This window comes from Prionailurus viverrinus, chromosome X (genome assembly GCF_022837055.1).
Source record: "Prionailurus viverrinus isolate Anna chromosome X, UM_Priviv_1.0, whole genome shotgun sequence".
Lineage (NCBI taxonomy): Eukaryota > Metazoa > Chordata > Mammalia > Carnivora > Felidae > Prionailurus > Prionailurus viverrinus.
Window position 1 is genome coordinate 33,323,989 of NC_062579.1, and position 20,416 is coordinate 33,344,404.

General features: G+C 38.2%; 1 protein-coding gene across 8 annotated transcripts in view; it reads right to left on the reverse strand.

Moving 5' to 3' along the window:
* CASK (calcium/calmodulin dependent serine protein kinase) overlaps nucleotides 1-20,416 on the reverse strand; it is a 358,179-nt gene that overhangs the window by 29,663 nt on the left and 308,100 nt on the right. For 2 of the 8 annotated variants that reach the window (XM_047843615.1, XM_047843614.1), the window contains exons 15-20: nucleotides 16,540-16,618; nucleotides 9,415-9,500; nucleotides 7,986-8,054; nucleotides 5,186-5,254; nucleotides 3,744-3,779; nucleotides 1,901-2,097 (exon numbers count right to left, since the gene is read on the reverse strand). In XM_047843615.1, the coding sequence (XP_047699571.1) occupies nucleotides 1,901-2,097; nucleotides 3,744-3,779; nucleotides 5,186-5,254; nucleotides 7,986-8,054; nucleotides 9,415-9,500; nucleotides 16,540-16,618 (536 nt within the window). The remainder of the gene's footprint in view (nucleotides 1-1,900; nucleotides 2,098-3,743; nucleotides 3,780-5,185; nucleotides 5,255-7,985; nucleotides 8,055-9,414; nucleotides 9,501-16,539; nucleotides 16,619-20,416) is intronic. The other 6 variants (XM_047843622.1, XM_047843616.1, XM_047843617.1 and 3 more) reach the window with 3 other exon arrangements.

The window sequence follows — 20,416 nt, forward strand, 5'->3', positions numbered from 1 at the left end:
CTTTTTGGCTACTTAATGCTTTTAAGGTAATTTTCAAAAGCACGTTTTCTGCAGCCCTTTTCATTTTTTTTCCAGCAGGAAGACTGATTCAGATAACCTAGTCCCCCATCCCAAGGAAACAGGGAGCAAATCTGCTTTTCCCTGTTTCTCAGGAGTCCTACAGAGGACTCGGAGCTCTAGGTATCAGGGAAACAGAATTTCTACAGATGATCTGACCAAGGAGAGGAGGTCTGGAGTCTACAGAATTCTTTTCGACAAATGCTCAAAATATATGGCAGCATTCAAGAAAACATCCTGTGGGGCACCCGGGTGGTTCAGTTGGTTAAGCGTCTGACTCTTGATTTTGGCTCAGGTCACGATCTCACAGTGAGTGAGTTTGAGCCCCACATCAGGCTCCCGCCCTTCCCCTGGTCGCAGGTGTGCGTTCTCTCTCCCTCGCTCTCAAAATAAACTCAAAAAAAAAAAAAAGAACATATTTTGTAAAATGTAAGTATCACTAATCCCATAATAACATCATCATCAAAGTGACTTAGAAATCATTTTTGTCCTGCTAATGCTTAAGCTGTTTCTTGAAGATCAGACAGAAAGGCAATGCCAGATGGAAGGCTGCTACTTCCTCTACCTGGGCCCATGAGTCCTTGTATAAAATGATGGCATCTGAAGCTCTTATCAGCTCTGACATTCTAAACGTAAGAATGTTTTTGGGGACACAGGATAGCCAGCAGAGGCAATCACGAAAAGGAAATTCACTGAGGGATCCCTCTAACTTGTGAGAAAAATGGGTGAAGAAACAATGATCAATGTCTGTGGACTCAATGCCCCTGGTTTCTTTTAGCTAGGTTCAAGTATTTTGGGATGAACTGCCCCCATGGCGAATGGGTGCTGTATTTCTGGTCACGTGAAATAAAAGTAAGATATGAAGTCATCTCGTCACTAGATTTCTCATATATTGTCAAAGTTCTGACAAAGGTAAAATCTCCAGCGTCTTTGAAAACATTGTTCAAGTAAGCAAATTGTAACAACAGCAGAAATAGATTTTACCAAAATATATAGTAATCTGTGACTCCTTGGCTGTCAGTTAAAGATGGTGTGGAAAAGGTGTCTGACTTTAACCTGTTTTCACAGCTTAAACTTCCTCATAAAATGTGTGTTTTTAAAGATGTGGCGAGGTAAAGAATGAAGTTTTCAAACAAAGCTGCCTTTTTCTCCTAACGGTATAACCCATATTACCTTCAAATATCCTGAGCAGCACTAAATCGTGGCCCTTGAGTTTTTTGCTGGTGGGAGGGTGGAATGAGCGAGCATGTGGAGGGGTGAGGAGAGGGTTGGTTTTAAAACAAAGCCCAAAACACAGATCTGAAAGGATGGAAGCAGCATGTGGGAGGTGGGGGGCTATGTTAAGGGACCACGGCCTGACCAGGACCCATGTGAACCAAGGCTAGCCGCTCAACCTCCCTCTAGACCCTCCTCCTCTCCTTTGTTTCACATAAAAGACCTGGCTCGGTAAGCAGGAACTTACTAGATGCTGAGGATTTAGAATCCTTGGATGACTGGGGCGCCTGGGTGGCTCAGTCGATTGGGCATCTGACTTCGGCTCAGAGCATGATCCCACAGCTCGTGAGTTCAAGCCCTGCATCAGGCTCTGTGCTGACAGCTCAGAGCCTGGAGCCTGCTTCGGATTCTGTGTCTCCCTGTCTCTCTGCCTCTTCCCCACTCGTACTCTGTCACTCTCTCTCTCTCTCAAAAATAAATAAACATTAAAAAATACATAGAATTCTTGGATGACTAACCTGAGTTTTGATTGGCTAGGAGAGCAAACAGGTTTGACCCAATAAAACAATATAAAGTTGAAAAGCGGATGGTCAGGGCTCCGTTTTTATTATAAAACCAAACCACATACCATTCCTGAAGTTCAGGAGAAGGAATGAGACCTGCGGTTCCATTTTTGGAGTTTTCCAGTTTACCCTGCCACCAGTTGTGATCATCCTTACTAATAATCTGGATAATGTCGCCAACTCTGAATCGAATGCCAGCTTCTTTGCAGGGGATGAGGTCATCCTTGGCTGGATCATATTCAAATTGTGCTCTTACATAGATCTATAAAACAGGAGTTTGTAAGAAAGGCTGCCATGGTGATGTGGGAGCAAACAGCTCTAACCTAATAACCACACACCAACACTTACAATACAAACAGGACATTAGATGGTGAAGCCAAATGATGCATGGAAAATAGGACACAAAACTGCTACCGCTAGAGACAATGTACTACCTTGGATGTGTGCAGGTTCAAGTCTTGGCGGTATTTGTTTGGAGGGAGCACCGTAACATACTTGTTTAATAAAAATGAAGACTTAGTTTCTGCTTTTACTGTAACAGAATGGGCCTATAATTATAGAGAAGTACTCTTACCATTTTTAAATCTGCATATATTCAGCTCATGTGGTGGGCAAGTTGTCATGATCACGTGGCAGCCTTTACGCCACATACACAAGCACTCAGGGTGGGTTCTAACCCGAAAGCAGCACGTGATACAAAGCTAGCAAGCGCTGTGTAAACCATGCCGAGTGGTTTGACAGCTGGTGGTGTGTCCACACACTGCTGACAGACTTCAGTGTGATCGAAACTATTTTAAAGCATTAAAAACACAGCGTTATTAACTTTTTCAGAAGGATTGGGGCTCTATAGTTGTATTTTACTTGTCTTAGAGAAGAAAAATGACTTTGAATCCTGACTTTGCCACTTGAAGTCAGCACAGAGCTGCACGATCTGCATAGTTCAAGGCTCTGGGTTTTAGGGAATGTAAATGTAACTAGTAAATATTATACAAGGGGACAGATTAGCACACGAGGGGTTATATGGCAGCGTTTTATGAAATGCTGTATTTCTAAAATGCTTTAGAAGAAGGTGCTATGTATATAATTCAGTCTTAGGAATAAACTGGGGCGGGGGGGGGGCGGATTCTATCAGGTGCTAATTTATGCAGACCTTAACTCCCAATCAGGTTATTTTTTAACACCAAATTCCAAGAAGATTCCCCGAAAAATTCTCTCTCTTGAAATTAAATTTGAATATTAATGTTTAAGTCACTGTAAAACCAACCTGAAGGCTTTGGAACTGTTGTGTGATTACTGTGCTCAAGTTTTCTTTTCAGAAAGCCAGCCTATAAAATTGGTCTCTGCATGGGCACCCGAGAGCCGTACTCCTGAAGTACGTACTCGCTTACGTAGCACTTCACTTTTCCCGCGTGGACCAACACAGGCACATTGGGGTGGAAAGCCAGGACGCTTACGTCCTCGTTTTTCATTGTAAGTGGCTTTTAGAAATAAACATGCAAATACAGATTTAGAAAAGGTTTCTTGGAATTTCAGAGAATTCCTGCTTAAACGTGTTTATCAGCACATACGTTTCAGTTACTCTCAGAATTCTACAAGTTTTGTGACCTTTGAATTTTTTTTTTCCCACTCCAGAGGCAGGCCCAGAAGACCCCCAAAGGCTGAATTCTTAGCCATCAACACAAATTTATCAGGTTGAAGTTACAATAACCGTCACAGCTACAAAGAGGTGAGGAAAAAATCTTTATAGAAAATTAGTCATATGTAATGTGTTAAAATGAAATGGTACAAGCTCTCAATGCTTAAATGTTATGGTCCAAAATGCAGACATTATGGGATGGAAAGGGTTAATAAAAGATTGGCTATTAGCAGCTCAGTTTAGAGAAATTTCTATAGAGGATATCTATTCACCTGTCGTCCTTTTGGTTGGGTAGTTGATGGCAAGTCCTGTAGAATAAAGCCAACCCAGGAGAAAAATTTTCATTTACTTTTCAAGAGTACAAGGTAATTTGTGTGTTCTGTTACAATATGGTTAAAAAAATGAGCTAGATTTCAGTTGTAAAGAGATCATATACATTATTCCATTTCTCAGAAATGTTGAGTTATCAAAAAAAATCAAACCCAGGCCATTTAGCAGCAAGCTGAAGAAAGCAGGTAAGTTTAAGCAAGAGAGAAAATGTGTTCTTAAGAAACAACTCAGCATCTTCAACACAAAAGCCACTGCGAGTGAAATAGCCCTATTAAAAACAAAAACAAAACCCCAAACTAAAAAAGAGCTGATGCCCTTTTCGACTTAGTCACTGCAATCAGATTTTGAAAAATTCAATGGCTATATGGATTTTCACCATCTTTAAAGTATTACATGTAAACTATTATAAATGAATTCCTTTGGTAGCCTATTTCGAAGTTAAAAATAAAGGTTGTAGGAAATTTTCACCCATAATTTCTCTTACTGACATCATTCCATTAAGAGGATCTCTAAATCGTTTAAAATTTTATCTGATTAAAAACAGTTGATGTGTTTTTAAAGGGCACGTTAAGAGGAAAGAAGCGATACTGCTGCATTTGTGAAACTCTCGACAAATTTCAACAGCAATATCAGCAACGTAAAGATTTTGTTACCCCGAAATACCACATACTTGCACCTTAAATGCTTCTGTTTAAGTAAGTGAAAAACAATTCATATTGCAAAATGAATTGTTCTGAAAAAATGGTAAAATTCTAAGTTCAAGTCAAAAGATCAAGTAGTTTGTGTTAAAGATGTGATAACAGCGTGGCTTAAGTGCAGTTTGAAGCCAGTTCCTTTTGCTTTTCATATCCAGGCAAGGCTTATAATTCACAAAAATATGTGCACGTACCACAATAACAGAGGGCACACCAATTCATAACGTAGATAGCGGAAACTAAAACATGTTGCTGATATCACTCAGAATAGACAACTACAAAGCCCGAGAATACCCACATGCCTACTCTGCAAAATCCTTACGTTTCTTCATCTTTCTCCAATTAAAAAAAAAAAACATTTAGAAATTTCAACAAATTGCCACTTATATCCTTTGCGTAAGTCCGAGCAAAGTCATAAATGCTAGTGGGGTGACACAGAAATATTTTGAGAATGACCAAGGCAGTCTTGAGCTCCAGTTCTTCAAATTTAACTAGTGAAAGGGTTTTTTTTTTTTTCACGAGAAGAAAATGTGGAAAAGGCTTTCCGGGGGTAAACTGCATTGTAGCTGTAGTAGCCTTGTATATCGGCAGAAGACAATATTTCCACTGAACACATGTAGCTAGAACACTCAAGGCAGGTGGCACCAACAAAATTGTCACACTTTGCTGTGTGGAGCTAGAGTTCTTACCGAAACAGAATTGTTAGTGCTGCTATGACCATTAGCTGGGGACTGTCTGGAAGTGGAGGGGGAATCTCTCTGAAATAAGACACAAGGTTCATTAACACAGAACACCAGCACAGAAACAGAGATATTCACATCAACAGTTACAACCACAGTCTGACAACCGTTTCCTCTGAGGTTTTAGCTGCAAAGGTGCTATGCTGACTTACGTGCATGGTTTCACGGAAGTCTGACAAAATTTTTGCAGTCTGAAGATTCACATATTGTAAGTGATGGCCACGTCCTTTATTAAGAATTTCTTTCCTGTCTCCAACATTCTATGCAACCTTGGCTTACTTTAAAGTGAGACCCGGAAGAGTGAATTGGTATTAAAATCCTATCAGGTACTGTGAAATGACAAATATCACTAGAAACTTATTGTGCTGAAGATCCCAACTGCCTAATTTTTGTTGAAAATTAGGCTTGAAAAGCATGTAATAGTTTTTAGGTACCTCGGTGTCAAAATTTACTGAATGACTCATTTGAAGTGAAACAAATCTAAAAAAAAAATAAACCAAAAGACTTCTCATGTCGTAATCACCTTGGAGTCCTTCTAGGACAGAAATTACTAATAAGGGTAAAAGATAGACATACACAAGAGAAGAAACCTTTATTCTTTAGATCATTTTAGCAGATTGATTAAAACAATAACCTTGAGCCTCTAAAAATATTATACTTCTGGCAAAGGTCTCTGGAGGCACAGCCACTCTCCCTAGATCGACAGTCCTCAGTCACACTCTCTATACTGTGTGGCACACTCACAATCCTTTCTGGGCTCCATTCCCTTATTTTCCAAATCAGCTTTAATGATAATGAGGAGAGGAGGGAAATATGTATTTTGACATTTTTGGTTTAGTAGAGTTCTTTGAAACCTTTGAGATGGACGTGTCTGCTCAAAAGACATTTGTTTTTTTCTAGAAGATCTAAAGAAAACTTCTGGAACTTGTTAGCTCTTTAAATAATGGGCTCCCTTAGAGGAGTATTCTCAAATCTTCATGAGCAGATTGATTTCTAGGTCCACTCCCAGAGACTTAAGTCACTGGGGCCAGGGTGAGGGCAGCGGTGTCCTCTTTTGCCAAGGAGGGTACAACGATGTGGGTGACCAGAGAGCCCTTCTTTGGGAAGTATTGCCCTAGCTGGGAAGAGTCCAACCATAGGTTTGAGTTCTGCCAGAGAACAGGAGGGTCAAACAGGCTGGGGTTAAGGCTAGGAGGGTAATATCATTTTTTCTACTATTCGGAGGTAAAGGAGATAAGGGGGGAGGACTCTTCTTACTCAAGTGTAGAATTTACACATGTAATAATACTAGTCCCATCCTAAAACCAGTTCTACCACTTAAAAACCGCAAGAGAAACTTATGTTATATTAATAACTAACAACATCCTCTGGTTAGTTAACTAAAAAGACAAGAAAAAAATCAATCATATTTACTAAATTTCTTCAATGATGAGAAATGGTATGAAGACCACCTGCGATTTTAGGATATTAAAACGCTGCACATAAAAAATGTGTGTGACATTCTCTCCTTCCCAGCAAGGTTTGTGTTCTAGGTAACCAGTTGCAAAACCATGAATCCTGGAGCAGAAGAAGTTCTGCATTTTCTTTTGAGGTATAGTATTAATTGAAGTTCCATAAAAAGCCACCAAGAGGAGCTCAAAACCTGATGTAACAGAAACCCCAATTGTCATGGTTCACTAAAAATATACTGGGCAAAACTACAAATTCTTAGACATATCTTCAATAGGTTTAGAGAAAAAACATGAAGCCTCTGAGTTTGCTTGTGAAATTTACAGCATTGCTAAGAGCCTGGAAGAAGCCTTATAATTCCTCCCTCAGCTTTTCCTGAGGTCAAATTCAATTTTCTAGAGGAGTTCCAGTAAGTTACTTGTGAGTCCTAAAAAATTCACTGTGGGAAATGTGTACGCACATGGATGCATACACGCTTGGAAGATGCACACGGAAGAACAAGCTTCAGAAAATAATGCTCTGTGTGTATAATGCCTGAAGGATGATCCCTTTCATGCCAGTTTGTGTTTCCAAATACGAAAAGGATCGCTTTTGGAATCTCATTTAATAAGCAACAGAAAACTGAATAACATAGCTTGGAAAAGCTACAGTTTCTATAGGGTACACCTACCGTAAGAAAGAAACTTGGGGGCTGTATTACTCTAAAAAACTTACTTCCTTATGAATCACACAATGTTCCATGTTTAAGCGATTGCACAGAAGGTTGCAAAAGCCTATACTCCCTCTAATAAAGCCAGTTACCAATTCGTCACGGACTTAACACCTATCTAGGGACTTGTCGCAATTATTTGAGCACCTTGATCTTAACAGAAATAGATCACTTCTTAGATTCTTGGAAAGAAGAACTATCTGTGTGATTTCTTAATAAGGGAAGTGAATGTACTTCCTGGAAATATTATCGCAATTATCTTTTTTGTTTTTTTTTTTTTCCTCAGAGACTCCATTTGTTCTTATTAAGCCTCACGTCATTATTTGTAGCTCCTCTCTATTTTGCTCCAGTTCCAGCCTGCAGAAAGTTCAAGTGCTGAGGAGTTCCCTGTGGAAGCAGGGCTGAGTAGGTGAATGGAACCTACTCTGTTCCGTTATCTTTGTTGTAAAATTGGTGTGCAGTGATCAACAGCACAGGCAGAAACAATTTCCCAGAAAGCCAAAACATTCAGCCATCAGCAGACAGTTAGTTAAGAACCCAGAGGAGACAGGGGTGTGTGTGTGGGGGGTGGGGTTGCGCCAGAGCCATTACCTCACAGGACGATGACTGAGTGCGGTAACTTGGCACGATCTTGAAGGTGATACTCCCCCGCATTTCCCGCTGGAGGAAGAATAAAGGAGAGCTCTCTTAACAAACAAATGTTGCACATAAAGACAAGTGAGAAACCACTCGACTTGTGTGTGTTGTGTGTGGGGTAATTAATGCAAGCCAGCTGAGCACGCATGGGCCTAACATGAAATCGAAATCGAGTTATAAGGTAGGGGCTGCTCACAGGAATAGAAATTGTTCTTGGGAGACATCCCTGCAAAGTCAAGGCTGGCTGCCTTGTTCATGCAGGAGTGGTGGAAACAGACCTCGGGTGGTTACCTTTTTATAGGCACAAAGATGAAAACCTTTAAGTGCCTTTCAAAAGTGAACATGAATGGAGCCAGCCAAGAGAACAAGTAATTACATAAAAATGATATTTGGTCTTCTACATTATGATGGTGCTCCATTAAGTTTGCCGCTTCTTTCATAATTTTGGCCTTATTGTTTTTACTGTGGTGAGTCAGGGTGCTTCTAATAGATATTCATAACATGGGAGGCTGCTACAATTGTGGTAGGAAGATGGTCCCAGAACATCTGCCTCCACTCAGCAGGACAATGAACATAGACCAGGGACTGTCATCCTGCTTTTTTAATGCAAAGCCAATGTGAACACAGATTTTGGATATGTACGGTAAAAAATAGCTTGGTCTACTATGTCTTTCCTTCCTTCTGTGCCGTGGAGAAATCTAATACAGCTGGCTATGACTCAGCTAAACAGGAACAAGGTTTCTGACATTGCTAATGTCAGCAGGATTGGGGTCAGTGAGAAACCAGTTCACAGATACGCACAAGTTGCTTGTCAGTCCTAAAAAATTCACTGTGGGAAATGTGTATGCACATTGATGCACACCTGCTTGGAAGATGCACATGGGAGAACACGCTTCAAAAAAAAAAATACTCTAGCTGTGTGTATAATGACCGAAGGATGATACCCTTCATGCCAGGGGACTGGAAAGGTTATCTTTACAGGTCTGCTCAGTAAGAAACAGGAGATCAAGGATGAAACGAGAGCATTGAAGCCCACACTGCTAGATGGGCAAGATGTCTCCAAACTCTGGGACATGCAAACATTTTCTCAGTTGTCTACCCCCCCACCCCCAATTTTTTTTAAAGTAGGCTCCACACCCAGCGTGGATCAAGACCTGAGCTGAGATCAAGAGTCAGACACTCAATCGACTGAGCCACCCAGGCACTCCCCGCCCTCGCTCCGTTGTCAATTCTTATAAATGTTGTAGAAATTCAAGTCCACACAAACGATAGTATCAAAAATACTCTGATTACAAAAGAATACCCCTTATCTGTGTGTTAAAAAACAAACTAACAAACTGAAAGTCAATCTTGGAAAAAGACAAAGAAACTTTCATTTACTCACAAGCATTTTTTGCAGCTGTTCCACTGTTTGGTTAGCCACACTGATGCCATTAATCTCTCGAATTTCATCACCAACATGAAGTGTACCTAAAGAAAGGACACGAAACGTGAAATTAATATATATACATATTTTAACAACAAAATCCAAAGGCAGCAATGTAAGTAATTAAAAAAAATTAAGCTAAACACTGAAGGTCAATATTTCAGAAACAGGTACAGCTTTGGCTCACTCAAATGTCAGTAGTGAACTCACCAAAACAGATACATTTACTTATAGAAGACACACTTTTGAAAGATGGCTGTGGAAATCTGCTGATTTCTGAGAGAGGCACTGGGTATAGTCGTTTAAAATGACAGTTTCTAGGGGCGCCTGGGTAGCGCAGTCGGTTAAGCGTCCGACTTCAGCCAGGTCACGATCTCGCGGTCCGTGAGTTCGAGCCCCGCCTCGGGCTCTGGGCTGATGGCTCAGAGCCTGGAGCCTGTTTCCGATTCTGTGTCTCCCTCTCTCTCTGCCCCTCCCCCTTTCATGCTCTGTCTCTCTCTGTCCCAAAAATAAATAAGCATTGAAAAAAAAAATTGCTTTAAAATGACAGTTTCTAGATCTAGCGTGTCTGGGTGCAAATCTCAGCCACATCACTTACTAGAGTTAAGACCTTAGGAGGGTTACCAAAACTTTCCATGTCTCGGTTTTCACATTTACAAAATGGAGATGAAAATAGTACCTATTTCATATGATTGTTTTGAGGATTAAATTAGCTTAATATGCACAGAAGGATTAGACATGTTCTTGGCACACAGTAAGTACCATTTAAGTGTCCGTTATTAATTTCTACCATTATTATCTACCAAATACCATACAAAGAATTGTGATAATACCTGTACAACGATAAGCTTATGGTAGACAAAACACAATCCTTTTATAATAATTTGGTAGGCATTTCAGGGTCCTGTAATACTTAAATTGGAAAAAGTGACCAAGAACCAATGCTTACAGAGTTATGTAAAATTTTACTTCCTTGTTTATAAATTGTGCACACGTTAACATGCTGACCTGACTTTATTACGAAAAGCTCACAGTGTCTTTTACAGGTACATACTAAAATGTCCATAAAGAAAATAAGATGCCTGTAATTTGCTTCAAAATAATCCAGGGGAGTGGACAGTAGGGCAAGTATGGATGAAACCAGCGTGGCCATGAATTACCAGTAATTCTAGTGGGTTATGGGTACATGGGTGATCACTGCACTATACTTTCTACTTTTCTCCACTTGAACTCACTGCACTGTTCTTTCTACTCATGTTTGAAAATTAACATAATAAAACAAAAATTTGGAGACTTTTGTTTCCAATATGGCTGGTTAGTCACTCGAAGAATTTCTCACAATGATCTCTCACCTAGGGTACACCTCTTCAAGTGTTACTGGTCTCACAACAGGAGTATAAATGCCTAAGAGCACTTCCTACTTCCATATCTACCATCAGCTCCACATAGAAACCTGTGAGCTGGATCCAGAGTGGTAGCAAACTAAGGGTGGAATGAAATAGCGGAAAGGGTGAATGACATAGTAGCAATGCCTGCTAGCTGGATTCTGAGCCTTGGGCCAACAGCAAGTTAGAGAAGCTGAGCCTAGGAATCTGTAGGGAGGCAAGACTCAGATCTGTGGTGCTCCATGGTAACTAGAAGAAGAGGGAACAAACTCTCTCTGGAGGAAAGTGTTCCCAGTTTAGGCCCACAGGACTTCCACTAATTGAAACAATGAGCTCACAATCAAAGACCACCAAACACACAATAAGGCAAACTAGTATGTGAGTCATCAGAAACAGAAAAAACAGATTTATTTACGTTTTTTAAAATTTATTTTTGAGAAGGATATAAACAGTAAGAGGGGGAGGGGCAGAGAGAGGAGACAGAATTCCAAGCAGCTCCACACTGTTAGCACAGAGCCTGATGTGGGGCTCAAACCCACGAACTGCAAGATCATGACCTGAGCTGAAATCAAGAGTTGGACATTTATCCGACTGAGCCACCCAGGTTCCCCCAGAAAAAACAGATTTAAATCACAAGGAGAACAGATACTGGAATGATCAGATACAGAATGTAAAATGGCTACACATTAATAAAACTAAGTACAAATGACTAGTACTTCTAGAAAAGAAAAATATAACTGGTGATATAAACCAATGAATCGATGAGTTGAACACGAATTCAGATATGGCTGAAGAGAGTTTCAGTGAACTGGAAGAAAAAACCAAATAAATTACCTAGAATGCAAGTCAGAGAAATAAGGAGATACAGAAAATAGGAAATAAGAAATAAAGAAAATAGGAAAAGAAAGAGATATGGAGGGAATGTCTAGCGCATGTCCAGTGGAGTTCAGAAGGAATATGGAGAATGGGGAAGAGGCAATATTTGAAGAAATAATGGTTGCAAACTTTCCTATCTGGCGAAAACATGATTATACAGATCCAGGAAGAAGAATGTATCCCAAACAGGATAAATAAAAGAAATCCATGCTGGATGGTAGTGAAACTATAGAACATCTAAAGACAAAGACCTTAAAATAACCAGAGAAAGCAAGGACAATTCTAGTGACATCAGACTTTCCGATGTCAAACAATGGATGCCAAAATACAACAGAATGGTAACCATCAACCTAAAATTGTGTTCTCAACAAAAGTAATTTTCATGATTGGGGCTGAAATAAAATATTTACAGATAAATACCACCTGAGAGAGTTTATCAACAGGAGACTGGCACTAAAGGAACTTTTAAGGATGTGCTTTAGGAAGAAGGAAAATGTTCCCCAAAGATGGTCTGAGATTTAAGAAGGAATGGTGAATTTACACCTGAAACTAATATAACACTGCATGTTAAGTATACTGGAAATAAAATTAAAAAAAAAAAAAGAAGGAATGGTGAGTAAATAAAATTATAAACATTTATGTAAATCCAAAAAAAATGGTCATATATTAATAGTAATTACAAATTTGTGAATTTAAAACAGGACAGAACTAAAATACTGGGCAAGAATAATATGTAAATCAGGAATACAATCAAATTTAGTGTTTGAATGTCTTTGTATTCTTTGGGAATGGGATTAAGATACTGTTTCACTTCAGTATATTTAATGTTAAATATGTATGATAAAATTTCAAGGTAACCACCTAAAAAATAGAAATAGAATGCTGAAATTCTAAACTACCAGGGGGAAAAAAGGGAACAAAAAATGAACAGAAAACCAATTACAAAATGGAATAAATATAAATAAAAAAGCAAGATGACAGAAGTCACAATAAATATCAATGGACTAATGCCCATTAAAAGATGGTGATCATCAAAGTACATTAAAAAATGAAAAACTTAGCTTAAAAAATGTTTGCAAGAGACACACTGATGCATACAAGCAGAGAATGGTTGGAAATAAAAGCATGGAAGAAGACGTGCTAGCAAATACTAAAATAAAACTGGAATAAGTGTATTACTATTAGATAAATAGGTTTTAGCAGTTTTAATGTTAACTTATTTGGAAAGAGAGAGTGAGAGTGGGGGTGGGCAGAGAGAGAGAGGGAAAGAGAGTATCCCAAGCAGGCTCCACACTCAGTGGGGAACCTGATGTGGGGCTGGATCTCATGACGGTGAGATCGTGACCTGAGCCAAAATCAAGAGTCAGACGTTCGACCAACTGAGCCACGTAGGTGCCCCTTAATAAATAGGTTTTAAATAGAAAGTATTAAGAATAGAAATGGTTACCAGATATTTCCATGCACCTAATAAGACAGCTTTAAATAAAGCCAAAATTGAGAGCTCTACGGGTAGGAATTGAAAAACACTACTATGATAGTGAGATATGTCAGCAATTACTGATAGATCAGGTAGACAAAAAAACTAGTCAAGAAATAGAAGATGTGAAGAAAACAATTAATAGCCCCAAGCCAATCATCATATAGAGAACTTTCCATGCAACAGTTAAAGAACAAACCTTCTTAAGTACACATGGACCTTTACAAAACTGATTAAAGTCCTATGCCATAAGGTAAGTCTCAAGAAACCTCAAAGAAATGGTGTCATACAGACCACACTCTCTGACCATGGTGCAATTAAGTTAGAAGTAAATTATAAAAAGATACATAGAAAATCTTAGATGTGGTATGTAAAAAAACACTCCTAAATAACTGTGGGTCAGTGAAAGATACCATAATAGGAATTTAAGAGGACTTAAAACTGAATTACAATAAAAATTCTTCATATCAAAACTGGTGGAATACAGATAAATGAGTACTTAAGGGTAGAGTTTACACTCAAATGCATATATTAGAAATAAAGACTGGGATAAATGAACTAAGCATCTAATTAGGAAAGTTAGATACAACCAATAAGAAGTAGAATGAAGGAGAGAAATAGAAATCAGGTCATAAAACAATGAAATAGGAAATAAACATACAACAGAGAGAATTAACAGAACTCCAGAGAGAATTAACAGAACTCACTGACTGGCAAAGTTAATTAAGGGAAAAAAGACAAGGCACAAATAAACAATTTTAGTACTAAACAAGGGGACATAATTACAGAGATGGCAGGGAATAAGAAGCTTAGTGAAATAATTTTTAAAACTTTTTTTTAAGGAAAATGTAATTTACCAAACTCACTCAAGATACAGAAAGCCCGAATGCCTGAATAACCGTTAAAGAAACTGAAGCAGTTGTTAAAAAAAAAAAAAAAAAAGAAAAGAAAAAAAGAAATCTTTCCTAAAGAAACCCAAATCCAAAACCAAACGCCAGGCCTTGATAGTTTTATAGGTAAGTTCTACCAAACTTTAAAGGTACAAATCATTCCAATATTATACAAAGTCTTTCAGAGAAGTCATCAAGGGAGAAGGCTCTCCAAGTCATTTTATGAAGTAATGTAACTTTGAAATTAAAACCATACAGAGAAAGACCAGAAAGGAAAACTAATTACAGCCCAGTCTCACTCATAATTGCAAATACAAAAATCATAAACAAAACATTACTTTACAGGATCCAGCAGCACATACAAAAAAAAAAAATAACATACAATGACTAAGTTGGGTTTATCTGAGAAGTGCAAAAGGGCTTTATCATAAGAAAATCTTTAAAAGTCATTTACTACATTAATAGATAAAAGAAAAAAAACCAAATGATCATCTCAGCAGATGAAGCGCATTTGATAAAATTCAAACCCAATCATAATGAAATGGTTCAGCAACTAAGAATATAAGAGAACTTCCTCAGCCCTAATAGAAGGCATCTACTAAAATCTACAGTAAATGTTATTCTTCATGGGAAACATTGGAAAGCTACGTTTCAAAAACAAGAATAGGACCAGGATGTCCACTACACCACTTTTTTTTGAATTAAAATATTTTTTTAACATTTATTTACTTTTGAGAGACAGATACAGAGCATGAACATGGGAGGGGCCGAGAGAGAGGGAGACACAGAATCTGAAGCAGGCTCCAGGCTCTGAGCTGTCAGCACTGAGCCCAACATGAGCTCGGACCCATGAACTGGGAAATCATGACCTGAGCCGAAGCTGGACACTTCACTGACTGAGCCACCAAGGGGCCCCCCCACTTCTTTTTTTTTTTTTAAAGTTTTATTTATTTGGTGGGGGGGATGAGGGGCAGAGAGAGAGGGAGAGCGAGAATCCCAAGCAAGCCCTATGCTGTCAGCACAGAGCCGGATATGGGGCTCGATCCCCTGAACTGTGAGATCATGACTTGAGCCGAAATCAAGAGTCGGACACTTAACCAACTGAGCCACCCAGGCACTCTGCTGTACATCACTTCTTTTTTAAACATTTCTTTAATGTTTATTTATTATTGAGAGAGAGAGAGAGACAGGGTGTGAGCAGGGGAGGGGCAGAGAGAGAGGGAGACACAGAATCCAAAGCAGGCTCTAGGCTGTCAGCGGTCAGCACAGAGCCCAACGTGGGGCTCGAACTCATGGACCGTGAGGTCATGACCTGAGCCGAAGTCAGACGCTCAACTGACCGAGCCACCCACGCGCCCCTGCTGCACACCACTTCTATCAGAGATGGTAGGTCCCAGTCACACAGTAATACAAGGAAAAGAGATTACAGAAACAGTAATGTTGTGACTTTACTGAATTTATAGCAAACTATTACAAATAATAAACAGAAAATTCATCCTGGAGTCTAAAACCAATTCTCCTGTGTGAGCAGTGTCTACTCACGTAGCCTATAATGATTCCCCTGAAGCCAGCAGTAGTGCCAGGCATCATCTGTATACACAGTGGTTTCTAAAGAGGATGGGAAGGCACTGAAATGCTTACAGTGTTACTTCTTGCTCTCGGGAGGTTAAGGAAAAAGCAAAGAGGTGCTAAGGACAAACAGAACCTGATCTCAAAGAAAGGAAGCCTAATTTTTTGCAAAGGAGAATAATTTTTGGATCAGCCTCTAAATACTAGCACATATAACTCAGCCCTTTCAGAAAGGAGGCTAAAGCTGCATGTCCAAATCTTGCCTTCCCTTTTCTCAAAAACACCTTTACTGCAGGCCTCAATGAATTCCTTTCTCAGAATGACTGCAATTACTGAAGCAAGTATTAAAAACTTAATCTAGATCTGATATCTCTTATTTTACCATTGAAGTTTTATATTATTATTTATCAAACTCTAATTTCCTAATTTAGAAATGGTGTATCTCATTCCCGAGTAAATTTAAGAGAGCAATTCTTGAATTGCCATTCTATATATACAAACAAATATGAATGAATGAATGAATGAATGTATGTATGTATGTCCCAGAATAGATGCCTTCCATGTATCCTGGGGCCAGGTATCATACTTTGCTTTATCCCCCAGGGTCTTTCCTAAGTCAGGATCCAAACAGTGATTCAGAGATATTCCGGCAACAGAACTATAATATGCCCTCCCTGCCTTATCCACAGGCTGGAGTATGCAGAGATGAATATGAACAAACGGAGGCCAATGGTGATAAAAACCAAAGACAGATAACTTAAATAGATCATTTATGGGGACCACAGATTAAACAGATCTTTTATATGGATCCCCCCAAAAAAATACTTTCTCCACTAGGCTGCAGGAAAAAAGGTTAGGGAGGGAAAGAATCACATACAGAACTTACCTTGCCTGTGAATCATGCCCCCGTGCATAATTCTTGCAACAATACAATGATTTAGCTCATTCATTTTTAAAGTGATTCCCTGTAAAAAGTTAAGTAAAATAGAATTACCATTCCTTTTTATGTGGTTTCACTGTAGATAATTTTATTTATAAAAGTTAGGAAAACATTCAAGAAAATTTGGAAAATGAAGGAAAAAACCACCAACAAAAATGTTGTTTTTGGTATTTTGATTGCTATAATAATAGTAATACATATATTTTATTTTGTGATTTTAGGTTTCTACTTATAATTATTTTCCATGTTGCTAGTCATTTTTAAAAGCTTTTCAATAAAAGCAATGTATAATTGACACACAAGGTGTACAATTTGAGAGGTTTGACATATGTATACATATGTGAAACCATTACTATACTGAGTATATATATATAGTAATGGTTATGGGATATATATATACACATATATATATACACACACACACACACTCATGCTGAGGAGTGTGTGTGTGTGTATATATATATATAATGGAGTATACATATATATATGATGGAGTGTGTATATATATATATATATATATATATACACCTCACCCCTAAAAGTTTCCTTGTGCCCACTGATAATCTACTCCCATCCTTGTACTCCTTATCCCTACTCTATGGTCCCTCATACTGTATGCACTCTTTTTTGTTGCTTTTCAAAAATTCACAATGTGAGATTCAGTCATATTGTTGTATGTATCAATAGTTCATTCTTTGTCTTTGCTGAATATTCCATTGTATGGATATATCATTTTCTTTATCCATTCATGGACAGAATTTTTTCCCTAGCTTTTGGCTATTAGAAGTGAGCTGTATCCCTAGGTTAGTCTCCAGTTGGTCATGATGTATTCTTCTTTTGTTAAGGTATGAATTTGTTTAGAATTTTTGCGTCTATATTCATGAGGGATACCAGTCTGTAGTTTTCTTTTCTTGTAATGTCTTTATCTGGTTTTGGTATCAGGATAAAAATGGTAGCCACCTAATTATAACGATGATGATGATGATGATGATGATGATGATGATGATTTGGGGAGAATCCCTTCCTTTTCAATATTTTGGGGAAAATTTGTGTAGAATTGGTATTACTTCTTTATCATATGTTTGGTAGATTTTACCAGTAATGCCATCTTGGAGTTTTCTTTGAGGAATGGTTTTTAACTACAAATTCAATTTTTAAATAAAGTAGGGCAATTCAGTGTATTCCTTCTTTTTTTAAATTTTTTTTTCAACGTTTATTTATTTTTGGGACAGAGAGAGACAGAGCATGGACCGGGGAGGGGCAGAGAGAGAGGGAGACACAGAATCGGAAACAGGCTCTAGGCTCTGAGCCATCAGCCCAGAGCCTGACGCGGGGCTCGAACTCACGGACCGCGAGATCGTGACCTGGCTGAAGCCGGACGGACGCTTAACCGACTGCGCCACCCAGGCGCCCCTGTGTATTCCTTCTTAAGTGAGCTTTGGGGTGTTTCTGTCTTCTACGGAATTGGTCCATTTCATCTAAGTTGTTGAATTTCTTGTCAAAAAGTTGTTTATAAGATTTCCGTAATTTTTTTTGTCTGTAGATTCTGTAATAATGTCACTTTTTTTATGCATGATATTGGTAATTAGTGTCTTCTTTTTCCTGATCAGTCTGATCTTCTCAAAGAAATAGCTTGTTTTATTGATTTTTCTCTATGCTGTTTTCTATTTAACATCCACTTCGATCTTTACTATTTCTTTTCTTTCACCCACTTTGGATTTAGTTTGTTCTTTTTCAAAAAAATTAATTTGAGAGAGAGAGAGAGAGAGAGAGAGAGAGAGAATATGAATGAATGAATCCCAAGCAGGCTCTGCACTGTCAGCATGGAGCCCGATGTAGGGCTCAAACTCACGAACTGTGAGATCATGACCTGAGCTGAAACCAAGAGCCTGTCACTTAACCAACTGAGACACCCAGGTGCCCCTAATTTGCTTTTTTGTTCTAGTTTCTTAAGGTAGAAGCTGAGGTCATTTAAGATACCTCTTTTCTAATATAGGTGTTTAGTGCTACACATTTCTCTGTAAGTACAGAGTTAGCAACATCCCAGAAATTCTGGTATGTTGTTTCATTTTCATTCACTTCAAAATACTTTTTAATTTCCCTTTTGATTTTTCCTTTGATCCATGGGTCATTTAGAATTGTGTTATTTAGTTTTCAAATGCTTGGGGAGTTTTCCAGAAGTCTTTCTGTTATTCATTTCAAATTTAATCACAGTGTGGTCTGAGAATTATACTTTGATATTAATATAGCTACTCCAGCTTCCTTTTGATTAATGACATCATAATAGAGCTTCTTACATTCTTTCACTTGGAAACTATTTGTCTTTATGTATAAAGCATTTCTTGCAGGCAATATATAATTGGGTCTGCCCCACCCCCCGCCCCATCTGAGAATCTTTGCTTCTTAATTTGGGCAATTTAGACTATTTGCATTTCACAGGATTATTGATTCAGTCAGGTATAAATATATCTTCTTGATATTTAATTTCTATTTGTTTCATCTGTTCCATGTTCCCTTTTTCCTCTTTTTCTGCCTTCTTTTGGATTAGCTTATTTTTATTCTATTTTCTCTCTCGTGTTGTCTGACTAGCTATAATTCGGTTTTGTTGTTTTAGTGGTTGCTTTAGGGTTTATGGTGTACATCTTTAACTTTTCACAGTCCATCTTCAGTGATATTATACAATATCACATATAGTATGAGAACTTTTTAACAGTATACTTCTACTTCCTTTCTCCTGACCTTTGTGTTGTTATACATTTTACTTTTACATATAATAACCCCCAAACATGGTGCCTTTATTTTTGCTTAAACTGCTAATTATCTTTTAAAGAGATTTAAACAATAAGGATGTCCTTTGACATTTCTTATCCTGTAGGTCTAATGAATTCTTTCAGTTGTGGTATGTCTGAAAATGGTTTTGGTTTGCCCTTAGTTTCTGAAACATACCTTTGCTGGGTTTAGAATCCTACGTTGAGCAATTTTGTTTTTTCTTTCAGTACTTTAAAGACACTGATCTTCTCAATTGTATTGTTTCTGGTAAGTCTGATGCCATCCTTATCTTTGTTCCTCTCTATGTAACATTTCTTTTTTATCTCTGTTTTCAAGATCTTCTATTTATTATGGTTTCTTAAACCGTTTAAGATGTACCTTGATGTGGTTTTCTTCAGGTTTCTTGGGTTTGGGGTTCATTGTGGTCTTGCGCCTGCAGATTTATAGTTTTCATCAAGCTTGGAATATTTTCATCCATTATTTCTTCAAATATCCTTTCTTCCTCACTCTCTCCTCCTTCATAGAGTCAAATTAGCCATATGTTAGGCTGCCTGAGGTTGTCCCAGAGCTCAGTGATGCCTTTTCCATTTAAAAAAAAAAGTTCTGTGTTTCATTTTGGATAGTTTCTTTTGCTATGTCTTTGAGTTCACTAATCTTTTCTTCTCAAATGTCTAATCTGCCATTAATCCTATAGCGTATTTTTCTGCTAATTCTAGTATCTTTGTCAGTTCTGTTTTGATTGATTATTCTCCACTTATAGGTCCCATTTCCCCCCTTCTCTACCTGCCTAGTAATCTTTGACTCAATGCCAGACATTGTGATTTTTATCTTGCTGCATGCTAGACGTTTTTTATTCCTATAAATATTCTTAGGCTTTGTTCTGGGATATAGTTCAGTTACTTGGGTCAGTCAATTAGTTTGATCTTTTGGGTCTTGCTTTCATGATTTGTTAGGCAGGTCTTGAGAAATTCTGAACCTAGGGCTAATTATTCCTCATTACTGAGACAAGATCTTCCTGAGCACTCTATACAATGTACCATGAATTCATATTTCC